The 13429-nt window shown below is 41.1% G+C and overlaps 1 protein-coding gene across 2 annotated transcripts; it reads left to right on the forward strand.

Annotated features, from left to right (window-relative positions):
* Positions 1-7078: 7078 nt before the first annotated feature.
* pi15a (peptidase inhibitor 15a) lies at positions 7079-11648 on the forward strand. 2 transcript variants are annotated; one of them, XM_005471788.4, is made up of 6 exons: positions 7079-7311; positions 7400-7726; positions 8588-8706; positions 9366-9498; positions 9582-9697; positions 10444-11648. In XM_005471788.4, exons 2-6 carry the CDS (start codon positions 7451-7453, stop codon positions 10577-10579), a joined length of 780 nt encoding a protein of 259 aa, XP_005471845.1. In that variant the 5' UTR covers positions 7079-7311; positions 7400-7450; the 3' UTR covers positions 10580-11648. The 2 variants fall into 2 exon arrangements, with proteins under 2 accessions (XP_005471845.1, XP_003443523.1); XM_003443475.5 differs by having other exon boundaries at positions 7081-7238.
* The last annotated feature ends 1781 nt before the right edge of the window (positions 11649-13429 follow it).

Below are 13429 nucleotides of genomic sequence, written 5' to 3' on the forward strand. Positions count from 1 at the left end.
TAGTACACAACCTCCTGAACTCTCCTCGGACTCTGTGGCTTGAAAAGAAAAATTCAGCACTTCAGTATTAAACAAGCTTACAGTTTAGTAGCATCTTGATGATTCTGTTGGGTTAAATATCTAATACAGAACCTAAACCTAACCACTGTAAAGGGAAAGCTTACATAACAACTAAGATCATGAAAGGAGCAATCAAGAGTGTAACAATGGTATCACTGGTGTTATTGTACTTTGTTGCACGGGTTTGCTGGCAGGTAGCTAGTTGAACGGCCTCTAATAGGATCAAGGAAGAAAATCTGACATAAAAAATAATCCAACATAACAATTTGCATATTCTTTAATGATGAATGGTACAGTTCACCAGATGTCACCGCTGCACTCTGAACAGGAATTCTCCAAGCTGCAGGCCCGTGCTTCCCAGCCACATAAAAGCTCTTTCCAGGTGCCAAATAAGCAAGGATCAAGTCTTTAACCACCCACGTAGGTTCTGATACTCAAGCCTTTTCAGCAGTTTTTTTTCCCTTTTTTTGAGAAAAAGCATTTCTTTAGGACTGTTAGATGATTACAAATCCTAAGCAACATTATGACTATATGAACTGCAGCACATAATTTCAGTAAGGCGTGAAGGTGGTAGGTATCTGTTCTTGCTTTTCATCTCTATAAAAGCTACTGCAACAACTTATTTAGAATCACAAAAGCTAGATTGTGCCTTCCTTTTATTATTATCAAGAGCATGTATTATTTCTATCAGGAACAGTAGTCCCAGAGGCCCGGCCCTGCTCTGCCCATGAGATAACCAGCAGCAGTGTTGGTTTGCCAGGGCTGAAATAATTGCTCATCTGCTATCTAGACTATTTGAAGCCCTACCCAGCCCTCTTTGAAACAGTCAACCAGCATTAAACCATCTCTTCTATTTTAAAATGGCTGCAAAATGGATACGATATGTAGGTTCATCAGATTTGACTAGATTTAACAGGTTAGTGGCTGAACTTTGTTAAAGGGGCAATTTTAAAAGCTATAAAAGCTATAGCTGCAGGAAACAGTTTGGCTCTTATACTTCTTATAGTGCTACAACTTAATCTTTACGCTGGATTTAGCTCACGGTAACACATGGTGCCAGTAGCCGCATCCTGGATACTTTCTAATTACCTATTGAGGTTTCTCCCCTGACCTCATACATACTGTCTGCTGTAAGAGATTTGAGCCAACCACTTACTGGAAATGTGTATTCCCTGACTGGTTGCCATTGGTCCTAGGAGTTGCTAGGAGAAAGAAACTGCTTCACCAAAAACCTCCTACAGATTGCTTTGGTTGATAGCTAATGACAGCAGTTGCCTGTAGTTTTTATGCGTGTCTGCAAACACTTGCTAACTCCTAGCCAAGTGGTAGTACAACTCAAAAAAACTTTACTAGGAAGCTTCACCTTCAAAGTAAAAGTTGTGCCTCAAAGCTACAGCCAACATGTTTGAAAGCGTTTTACTTTAAAGGCAAACTGTTTCCTCTTTTGAGTTTTGATGAACATTTCAGTTTCACTGCGTGGAGAAGCAGGACAGTGCTAATAGACAACTCCGTCACTTCCATTCAAACTGTGACTGCACCACTATGCAAGTGACCGAAGCAATCACAAGTGTCAGGGTCGGACGGTGCCCCGACCGGTCGACCTGCCTGAGTCCACTCTATCCTCAACTGTGACAACAAGTGGGTTTTACAAACCTTTGGGGAATACTCATTTTTCCCTGGTGACAAGTGGTTGCCAGGGAATCACTGACTGGTCTGTAGGTCTGCGTAACTGGGGCTTTAGCATCATTTTCCAGTGACTGCCATCACCATCCAGCAACCACTCACAGCTGGACAGGGAATACTCATTTTTTCCTTGGGACAGCTGGTTGCCAGATGGTCACTGACCAGTGTCTGGGCCTGTGTGACCATGGAGGCCTTATTTACTTGATCCAACATTGTCACTATGAAAGTTACAAAATGGTGGACAAGTTCACATGATTAGTGGTCACATGTCTGCAAAACCTCAATGCATCATAAAATAAAGACAACACTGCTAGCATTTATTTCATCTAATTTAGCAAGAAACTAAATTAGCAAATACCCGAACAACTTCTGTAAACATTAAAAAAATAAAAGGCAGACTTTGTTGGAAAGAAAATCACAGATGCCAACACAACACTGAAATACTCATGTCAGAAAATATTCACAAAATTTACCATTAGGAGATATCTCAAAGAAGAAATATTGGTTGTCTTGATTTTTGCCAGGTCACGGCTGAGTCCAAAGTGATAGTTTTTTTGTGGCTGCTGTCATAAAGATACATCATAAAAAGTCTCAGCTCTAAATTTAGCTCTTGCTGGAGTTTTTCATGTTTGCCTGTCTCGCTCTCAGCTGACATCTGAACCTCGTGAGAAATGTCTGTCTGTGACCACAGCCATGTCTCTGTCCAGTCTAACAAGGCCCAGGCATCAAAGATGGCTGTAGATGTCTAATAGATGGGTGAGAATATCTGGGGGCAAAGGAATGTAACATGTCAAAAATAGATACGCAAGCTGAGTGGCTTATTCCTGAAGAATCCCCTCCGCTCGAGTAATCGTCAGGTTTTTCCCACACTCTAAACAGTGTTACGGGAAAAAGGGTGTTTAATTGTGTATGCTCTGCTGACATAATGTTTGCTAAGTTTGTCTGTAGTACTTTATAGGCCATTGACCAAAGTCGTTGGTACAGCAACTTGCTAGTTTGTCTATTGTCTCTCATGGCTGTCAGGTTTATTACCTATTTTACATGGGAGCACACTGGTCTTTAAATGCTGCTGCTCTTAACCTCAGTTGATCTCTGCATTATTTGACGTATAGTCTTTAACTTACCTGGATGGTCTTTATAGTCCGTTTCCCTCCTGTGATAGGACAAAATCACTTTAGATTTCATTGAGAAGTCAAAGAAAAGGCCTATGACTTTGTTAAATTGGGTCATCTCTCAGAAATAAGTATTTTCAGTACCAACTAGCACTGCAACAATCCTCTTGTGGGTTAGTCACCATAAAAAGTTACTTTATCAGTGATATTATAACACCACGATGTATACACAGTCTAAACAAAGCAGGAATTTAATTTAAAATCAAACTAGAGCTCAGTAAGGGCTCTCTGAACAGAAGACTGAATTATTTATTGACTTAATTACTGCGCTTGTTTCCCTTTGGACAGCAAAGGAGTAATAATCCACCCCTGAACTTCTGATGAGGACACTGGGTTGAAGTTTTCTCACCCTTTGGGATTTTTTTCCCAGTAACAACTGCTGTTAAAGGTACCAGACTGTGTGAAACATACACTATTTGCTATGTAACTGTATATTCCACTGATACAATGTTTAACAGCTGCGTGTGGAAGAAAGCAGCCGAGACAGCTTGGAGTTAGAGGCTGGGCTCTTTACCAATGTAAACTAGTCTTGAAATGTCACTATTTCTTTCTGCCCCATAGCCAACAAAAACCAACTCATGACATCACAACTTCCCCACCCTTGTGCTGCCCCAATGGCAAAAAGGTAATGTTTAGCATAAAGTTGGTGGTTTGTTTGAAGTTTCTTTTATAAAACTCAGAGTATAGAGGTTTTAATATGAGTTTGGGATTCAGTCACATGTACTAGTCTACATGGTTGATTAAACGAATAACTTGACTTTCTAAAGAATTTGATATCGAGGCGAGAGCTTGCAGATTGTTAACTTAGGTTAGCATGACACCCATAAACTGAGAACAAAGACTGTATAAAACTTAGATATAACCAATGTTAGGTCACCTATTGGTTCTGGACTCTACAATTTAAATCCTCAGTGTTACTCTCTGCTTGTTTTCTCAATCCAGAAGTGACCATATTTGAAGGAAGGTGCAGACCTAAGTCATCAGCTACCTCCAGCTAGCTAGCTTGGTTAGCGAGCTGCATTCACAAACTGCACAGACACATAACTACTAAGTGGTGCTATGAAACAGGCTGAGCAAACTGAAGCATCAATTTCTTGGATGTTATTTACCAAACAAAGCCATAATATTAGGCAGATATGTCCATTTAAAACTTTCAAAAGGAGCCAATGTGACAATCACGGCCGTGAGTGAGTTTAGGACTTGGTCTTAGCAGACACAAATACTGCCTGTGCTGGAATAAGTTATTAAAAAATAATCACCCATGTAGAGCTTTCATGATGTGAGAAACTATCCAGAGAGGTCAAAACCTTTTTTGTACTATGCTTTAATGCTTTTAATGCTGTAAAGTTGGGGATTTTAAGATGATAACCTATGAGCTAGGAGAGGACAGCTAAGTTAGTCCCGCTTTTGAGAGATCGACATTTTTGCTTTTTTTTCCATTACATACATTTTGATAATAATCTGAATTTATTGCTTTGTTGATTCTATGCTTATCCAACCCACTTTGTGCTATCTGTTACCTAGCTCTATATCAAAACAGAAATGAAAGGTAGTATTAATCTTTGAATCTAACTTTCAGAAAGAAAGCAAATATGCATATTTTCCGAGCCATTATTCACATTACATTTAAGAGTTAAGAGCGTAACTCCTTACCCAAATGTAAACTATCAGGATAGCCCTGTTAAAAAATTATACACATAGGCAATCCACTGCTATAAAGCTTTTCAAACTGCTCTGAAAAGTGTTGGTCTTTCAAGTCATTATGCCTCTTTTTCATACGTCCATTCACATGCTGCCGATCTCTTTCCCATGCATGGTGGATTCTGCCAGCGAAGTAACAATAACCTTGGGTGGAGTGCACAGCTGAGCTGGAGTCTACAGCATGTGCTTTGATTGCTGGAATCATGGACAGAGCAAGGAGGCATCCTCAGGAGATTGTGTTACTTATTGAACTGTCCAAGTCAGAGCGATGTACTCCAGACCATGGGTCAAAAAGTGTCCAACAAGACTAATTTGCTTAAACTTTTATGAACAGAGAGTGCATAGTTGTACGTGAGGCTCTGCACCATTCATGCAAATTCTATTTACTCATTTTCCTCCCTGCACTTGAGTTTTGAAACCTTCTGCCATCTAGAAACGTAATGAAACACTTGTTGAGTATTTCTATGGTCTGCAGGCTATTCTTTCTTGCTTTCCCTTTTCCTCACTAGTGCACCTCATCCCCTCTGCTGTACTGGCATCAGCTCTAGGATTCAGGAGGCCTCTGGAGAGGGGGGAAAGCATGAGGGAAACTTGGAACAATATGTTGTAGGTAAATAAATGCGCTGTCTAAAAAAGAATGCCTTTTCAAAACATACCCAGGCCCCCTTGAAGAAGCATGTGCCCCAAATAATGCCCCAATTACTCCACTGATAATATGATAATATACTTCAACCTCTTTCGAAGTCACTGGGTTCACTGCGCAAACAAGGACCAGCACTCTGAGACTGAGGGAATATCATCTGGGGCCTTGAGGAGCTGCACATGAAGGAGTTGTGTGTGTATGTGTGTGTGTGTGCTTGCACTGTGTGTGTGCTTGTATGGGAAACAGAGCAAGGGGGATAGACTTACTGTAGAAGTACAGTATTCTATTCAATCCCGTCGCCAGCTTTTGCACATTGAAACTGAACTTTTGACTCTGTTATTTAGTCTTGGATCAGAGGCACACAGCTGATTAAACAGTGTGAAATTCAGCGAAACAGGTGTATCTTAAGCTAATCTGATGATATGGATTATAATATGGCAATAAACCCGAGGATAAGATCTCAGCACTGTGTTGATTAGAATCTTTGGCTGGTGGGCTGAGCTGGCTGGAGAGTGGCCTGACTATTGATACCATATGAGAGGATGAGTCAAAATACTGAGCAGATGTGATGGTGCAGAGTCACAACAGGAAAAAAGGAAACCTAATCACATTATACCTCAAAAGGTACTGAATTGGCTAAATAGAATTATATGTAGATAGATATAATTCCAACACAATGGCTTTAAAATATGTGCATGAAAAATATTTTTGGGGTTAAATGTACTTTTTCGTCTTTGACTAGTTTCTACAGTTCACTCAAAGGTAAGTACAGGTCTCATTGAGTTACTAGAGTCAATCTCACATCTCAAAACCTGTCATAGCCTTTAAAAAAATCTGATTTATTTCTGAGAAAAAAAATCTGGGTTCACATCTGAGTATTAAACAAAGTGCTGGATCTGTGCTGGGAAGTAATTAAACTAATCTGTCATGATTCACCCTCTTACTCTGACGATTTTCCATCCCAGTGAAACCTTAAAGAGCGGTGGAGAGTAGGAGCAGAAATGTATGGATGGAGTGAAATGAAGGAGAAAGTCTTTGCCGTGCAACCCGCTTGAATGATATATCCCTTCCACCAACTGCACCACCTGAAAAAGGACATCACTTCCAAGAAGATTTTTTTTGGGAAAGCACCAGTTGCCGACTGCAGACGAGGAGGAGAGAAAGAGAAAGAGAGAGAAGGGGGAGAAAAAAAAGTGTTCCTGCGTCACGTTGCTTTAATTTGTTCACCAGCTGCCAATGAAAATGATGACCTGCAGAAGGTTTTTTTTCTTCCTCTCTCTTGGCACTGAATCTGCACTGGCAAAACACATAGCTGGAGGCACACTCAGAACAAGTGTAATCTTTATAGTATGATGAATACCACAAAGAAGGCTGATAGGACGACACCCAGCTCTCACACTGATTTTACTGATAAAAGTGCTGAATATGTGATCAGTGGCGCATGCGACAAGTGCAAGTGCAAATCTGCCACCTGAATGTGGAGCTAAAGTGCCAGTTTGGTTATTAAAAACAATTTAACCTCCAGTCCAGTCCAGTCCAGTCCATTTACTCAGTATTAGTAAGATAACCTCCTCCCCCCTCCAATAAATCTGTAGATGAATCCCATTAAAGCACGTGCATGATAAAGACCTGTGCCACAGCTTGCTTTTCCTTGTCGTTTTTCTTTATTAACGCTTTGAGGAAATTAGGCACATTCTACAGGGAAAGGATTAAGAGGAAACAAACACAACGCCTCTCGGTGATGTTCTGTTTCAGGTGTCAAGGAGGGGCTGTGCGTCTACCTCCGAGGCAGGCTCACTTCCTGCATTCCCCATTACCATATATAAGCCCGAAAAAACGGACTTCTGAAACACTCACAAAGTTTGCAAAGCGCAAAAACTACCCACTTGCAGCCCTCCCTCTCTCCGATCCCTCACAGAGGCTTTAGAGGTGATACCGCCTTGGCAACGCAGGGACAAGGTACCGCCGCGCAAGGAAAAGTAAGAGCAAAGAAGGAATGCGACCGGTGTTTCTGTACTGTATTGTTACAAAGAGGGAGGTTTGAAACTTGATGTAAGTTGGATTGTAGTGCATCGCATTTTCAAACGACAATCCATTAAGTCTCTCTCTCTCTCTTTCTCTTTCTCTTTTAATTTTTCAGAGTCATCCAGGACGCGGGATATTCTCTTCTGCGGTTTGCTAAAGAGCAAACATGAAACCTCAGCTATTTACCTTAGACTTAGTACTCTTGTGCATATCTTGCGGAGCAAGTGCACTGGCAGTGACTATTCCTGTTGTGTCCACGTCCCCGCCGGCCGCCAATATCACCAGCTTTGGCGCAGCGCTCGACTTTGGAACAGACACTGTGACTTTTTCAAAAACCAGGAGGAAGCGTTACATTAGTCAGAACGACATGCTCGCCATTCTTGATTACCACAACAAAGTGAGAGGCAAAGTGTTTCCTCCCGCATCCAATATGGAATACATGGTAGGTGACAGATTTTGATTTAAAAATATATACACATATATTTATTGCGCGATTTTACTGCAGCCATATGTTCCATGAACAGGATATTTCACCTCGTAAGTCCAACATGCACCAATCAAATATAAGAGCTATGAAAGTAATGCTAGCTCATTTTAATAGTCGCCCTACTTTATTCAGGAAGCGTTTTTAGGGTCTACTTGACATCATCAGCTGTTCAGCAGATCATGCTGCAGCAGACCACCAAGGTAGTCACTTCCAAAAGAAGAGGGGTCATGTATGATACCAGAAGCCTGCTGTAATGGAAACATCCAGTTGACCTGTTAGATGTTAAAGAGTTTCAAGTCCAAAAACAGACTTGATGCGTGCATTTTGCTCATTTGGACATATGCTATTTTGGCTGACAAACATAAGCACTTAGATTGATGTGTTTCCATTTAAAACAGCTATTTCCAGCTCTTACATTGTGTCATCAGTAAAATATTATTAGTGTTGTCCTTTTCCTTGATAAAATCATTGGACTACTTTTGTTAAAGGGCTCCAGTCATGATCCATTCCTAATGGCACCCTTGTGTACAAGTGTACAAGAAGCTGTTCAGCCTTCATTCATTATAATAAAAAAATGTATTCCTCGAAAGGGTCACTCAGTAAGGGTGACTAGGAAACAAAGTTTCTCCTCTTATGCAACTAATTTGATGGATGATTTTTGTGTTTTGCCATAGTAACGCCTGCAACATTGCTAAGAGCTCAGCGTGCCAACTCTTATCTCATATCGCGCTGCTAAATGAAGATCTTGTGCTGATATTTTCCCCTTGGTTATGTAATGGGTTTTCTTGCTTCCACCTAATCTCTCTGTGTTTTTAGGTGTGGGACGACACACTGGCGAAGACGGCCGAGGACTGGGCTCATGCCTGCCTGTGGGAGCACGGGCCGCCTCACCTCCTCAGGTTCCTGGGTCAAAACCTCTCAGTCAGGACGGGACGGTGAGTGACCTTTGACTTCCCTCCCCCTTCCCTGACATCTGCTGACCCTCTCTCAGCAGTCATGGTTGTTGCCTTGTTGCCCCCTTCTTCTTTCCCCTTTCCACTGTGACCTGGTGACTGGCTAAGGAATGCTCCTGTGACCCTTCAAATAAACACAAAAACCTTGCTTTCAGCCATGACCCATGAGGACAAAAGCCTGTCCCTTTTACTGGGTCTTGATTTTCCATTTGGAAACAGAGGGCACCTTCATGTGTTCCTGCTTTTAGATTTTATTGAGGAGGCACATGGAGTACAGGCTATTTGAACATGTCCTTCTGAACTCATTAATACATCTCTAAAAACACAAGGAAACTGATGTTTCTTGTGGAGCCACAAAAATTGGTAAAAACCCTTTTTTTTACTAAAGCCAAGCCGATGGAGGAAACTAAAATATCTTCACACATACCTGGACAAAACTAGTTCAGGGCTATAGTAAACAGTTCTTTAATTTTCTTCCAATTTGCCAAACAAAATAACTGATTTTCATAATTTTCCCATCATTTCCCTTGCTGCTAGTAATTGCAGTTCCTGTGATCTCTCATTTGCTAGAAAGAATTATAATGGCACAAGTTACAACCGATAATATGAGGCTTGCTGAACTTTAAGTGTTCTGTTCACAGATATCGATCCATTCTTCAGCTGGTGAAGCCGTGGTATGATGAGGTGAAAGATTACGCCTTCCCCTACCCCCGTGACTGCAACCCTCGGTGCCCACTCAGATGCTATGGACCCATGTGTACCCATTACACACAGGTAGTAGTTGCACACTTACTCAGGCTACAGTAGAACTCCTGCTGGGGGGACTTCGAGTAACAGCTGATCTTTTTAACTTGCAGATGGTCTGGGCAACATCCAACAAAGTCGGCTGTGCCGTGCACACGTGCCACAACATGAATGTGTGGGGTGCGGTGTGGAAGAGGGCGACATATTTAGTTTGCAACTACTCGCCTAAGTAAGTGTACTTGCTAACCTGACAGTTAACTGTGTGGTTTACGTTACACAATCTCACATAGTGTAGCTTTCACGCTGAAAGGAAACCTTTTATTTCTAATGAACTTGTTAACCTGATGACGACACGCTGACGACAGGCTTAATCCTGACACACTTTGCTCTGTTCTATGCTTAGCTGCGAAATGCCACCCATGTTGGTAGCACCGGAGGGCCACGAACCAAAAGAAAAAGTCTCTAAATATTTCAGAGAATCAAAGAACACCCAGACTTGTGACTGACTTGTGACCCGAGGTTCTTTAATCTCACTAGTTTGAGACATACGTGTGAGAAGAACTGGCTCATGACCCATTTTTAGCTTGCTAACTGGGAATGTGGTCTCCGTGCTCTTGTGTTTTACACAGTCCTGCAGAGGTCACTGTTGTCACAGAAGTTCTGTGCATGATGCCAGCTGGCACTGCAATATGTTAAATCTAGTTGGTGTCGAGATTTAGTTCAGTTTAATGGCAGAAACTGAAATCTGAACCTTGTGTTTTTTACACATGTAAAAAAGGCAATTTCACACCCATTTCCATTTAGGGATCGTACTCAATGTTTCAGTCATATATCCAAAGATCTTCTGCTAATGAAGACCATAGAATATGACTGAAAGCTGCAAAAATGGACCTAGAAACTATCGGTTTGCTACTTCCTTTCTAGCTCTGTGGTTATCTTTGTGGTTCATTCACACTAGATGTTACTGTCTTCCAGGGGTAACTGGATCGGAGAGGCTCCCTACAAAGTAGGCGTACCCTGCTCTGCATGCCCTCCCAGCTATGGGGGCTCGTGCAGCAACAACATGTGCTTCCCCGCTCTCAAGACAAACTACCTGCACTGGTTCAAATAAACAAAGGTTTCCTCTCAACATAAGCTGACAACCTACAATACCACAGAGACATTATTTTAATCCAGTAAGGATTTGCACAATAGTTGTGGACCACACTAATTTGTATATATGGGCTTATTTAAAGACAGAAACATGCATTTAAAGGCAGCGTAAAATTTTAGCTTTGATCACTTGTAAATAATCTGTAAATTAATTTGTTTTATACCGAAACTGCAAAGACTATTTTAACTGATGCAATATATTTAAATGTAAAATGGGTCCTTTTAACAGCGCAGACTGTACAGTGCGTGGTGCTAGAAACACATTTGGTTTTTACTATACCAGTTTACAGCTGACAGTGTGGTAATAAAGGACATTACTACCATCACAACTCCTCATAGCTGCTCACTTTGGTGCTACGGGCATCACACCACCATGCTGTGTGCTCTGCCTTCACAGGAATGCTCTGATATAAGGATCAAAGCTTTTGACCTCAGAGGGGAAACCCCCCACACTGACAGTGTCAGCAGCTTATAAGCTCAAGTGTGCTGCAGTTCCAGCTTGTGTCCGGCAGCAAGTTTGTTGACAAAAGTGCAGAATATACATCAGTTAGAGTGGGAAGTGGCCGTGTGAAGGCAACTTGTCAAGTTACACAACACCTCAGTGGTGGGACGTTTGTTTAAAGTGCAAAACAATGCATTTTCAGTGCTTGTGTACCATTACAGAGACTTCATCCGTTTGGGCATTTTACAGGTTTCATACAGTGTTCATGTCATTTTGTATTCTAAGAAGCACATAAAATCATTTGACCCACATATCTGTTATGTAGTCATATTTGTTATGGAGACTATTGGTATCCTACTGTATATTACCACTATATACAGTCTATTGATGTTGTTTATATATTTCGTTATAATCACTGATGTAGCCAAGCTTTAGGCACTTGAGTGCACCTTAATTGTTTGTAAATTTCCAAAATACTCAAATTATTATTTTTTTGTATATGTAGATAATCATTATACTTTGACTATCTTCAAATATACTGTAAGTTATTCATTTTTATATTAAATATATATATATATTTAAGTGATATTAAGTTTTGTTTTGTTTTGTAAAAGGATTGGAGTGCAATGAAAGCATTTTTAATCAGTAAGATAAAAAAAAAGAGTTAAAAAACAAAAGAAATTAACATTTTCAGCACTGATTGTGAACCTTTTCTCCATTTGTGTTTTGTACTTGTAATAAAATGTTCTATTTTGATTGTTTGTTTGTTCCGTTGCATGTTTTGGACAGCTCATGCTGTGCCTCTGGCTAAAAGCAGTATCTTTATCCAGCTTCTGCTCTGTGCTGTCTTATATTGATTATCATTCTGACTCTTTGATTCTCAATTAAAGAGTGTCCTTGAAAAGCCCCACGTCCTGCGTATCAACAGCAAAAACGAGGAGAAAAGAAAACATCTTCAGGCTACAACTGAATCCTAATAAGAGAAGGTTGACTTTGGCCCTGGCGGTCTGTGTCTACATAAATGAACAGATAACTGATAGGGTTTCAGGGGACTGTCATGTTTGGGTTTCTCCACTGAAACCATTGACCTTACTGAGGGGGAGAAGCAAGGAGCAGCAAGAACGCTGGATGTAGAAAGAGGCGTATCATCGGAGACAGCCAAATTGTAAGAATGAGACGCTCTAAAGAGTTGAGGTAGAAAAATTAGGAAGAGGTAGAAACACAGGGATAGAAGTCAGGATGTAAAGACGCTGATGTGCGCAGCAGCACTGCACTATTAAACACTTTCACGATAACCTTTGCATAGCGTGACAATTTCAAACCACTTCCTGCACATTTTTGCAGCCAGATAGAGCAGCGCATTCCCTGGAACTAAACAGCAGAGAGTTTTCGAGGAACGCATTAGTATGCATGGGAAAAAATCTTCCCGTCTGTGCAAATGCCAGGTCCCGAGCCAAACAGATGATAGGTGAGTGTTTAAAAAGTCACATCATCAGGATGCGGAGCGCGATGCAACGACCAGTTAGACAGTCTGCTGTGGACTGTCAGAGGTTAAGGACATGGGTTTGGGCTGGGATGAAAGCAGCTTGTGATGGCTCGAGGGCATGAGCAAGAAAACACCTGCAAATGAAGTGTAAATTGGAAAGGGAACAAATATGTCCATAACATTCATGAGTTTGGACTTAATTCAGCTTTTTTTCTTCTTCTTATTACTAATGAATGAGTGGAAACACTTTGAAAACTTCTACTTGACAGTTGATTTACACTTGAAACCTGATGCCGTTTGTTGGAGTTTGTCATTTATGTCATTTTTTTTCCCTGTAGTGACACTTTTTAAGCTGCATCGTTGTGCAGACCCAGTACTCTGAAGGACACTGTTATCAGCTGGTTGGTTCCACAAAACAGACTGGCTAGTCTTAACGTGACCCCTCAGCTCCTTTTAGCAGTGACACATCAAATGACATTTTAGGTGCTTCTGTGGGCAGCTGTTGCTCAAGAGGTTGAGTAGGTCATCTACTAACGGGAAGGTCAGTAGTTCAGTCCCAACTTATCTAGTCTGTACCTTGATGTATCCTTGGGAAAGATACTCAAGTTGGAATTGTCCCCACTGCTTTTGTGTGAGTATGTTATTGTAAGTATAGAAAAAAAAGTGAACGAGGCTTGTAGTAGAAAGCATTTTGAGTACTCAAACTGAAAGGCCCATTTGTTACTCTTCAAATGCCAATTTAAGATCAGAAATTTGGTGCAAGCTACCAAATTTGGGATTCTGAGTGAACGCCTCTAAGTCAGAATGCTGCCTAGATGCATTGATACTGTATCGCTATGGATCTTCGATTTGTCTCAGATAGCTGGCCTGCTGGTAAAGGA

Source organism: Oreochromis niloticus, linkage group LG9 (assembly GCF_001858045.2).
Source record: "Oreochromis niloticus isolate F11D_XX linkage group LG9, O_niloticus_UMD_NMBU, whole genome shotgun sequence".
Classification (NCBI taxonomy): Eukaryota; Metazoa; Chordata; class Actinopteri; order Cichliformes; family Cichlidae; genus Oreochromis; species Oreochromis niloticus.

Excerpts from the sequence above, each read along its gene's own strand:
- pi15a (XM_005471788.4), top strand. The coding sequence starts at position 7,451 with ATGAAACCTCAGCTATTTACCTTAGACTTAGTACTCTTGTGCATATCT. Across the intron at positions 9,499-9,581 it reads TGTGTACCCATTACACACAG|ATGGTCTGGGCAACATCCAA; the intron begins GTAGTAGTTGCA and ends TTTAACTTGCAG. Across the intron at positions 9,698-10,443 it reads GTTTGCAACTACTCGCCTAA|GGGTAACTGGATCGGAGAGG; the intron begins GTAAGTGTACTT and ends ACTGTCTTCCAG.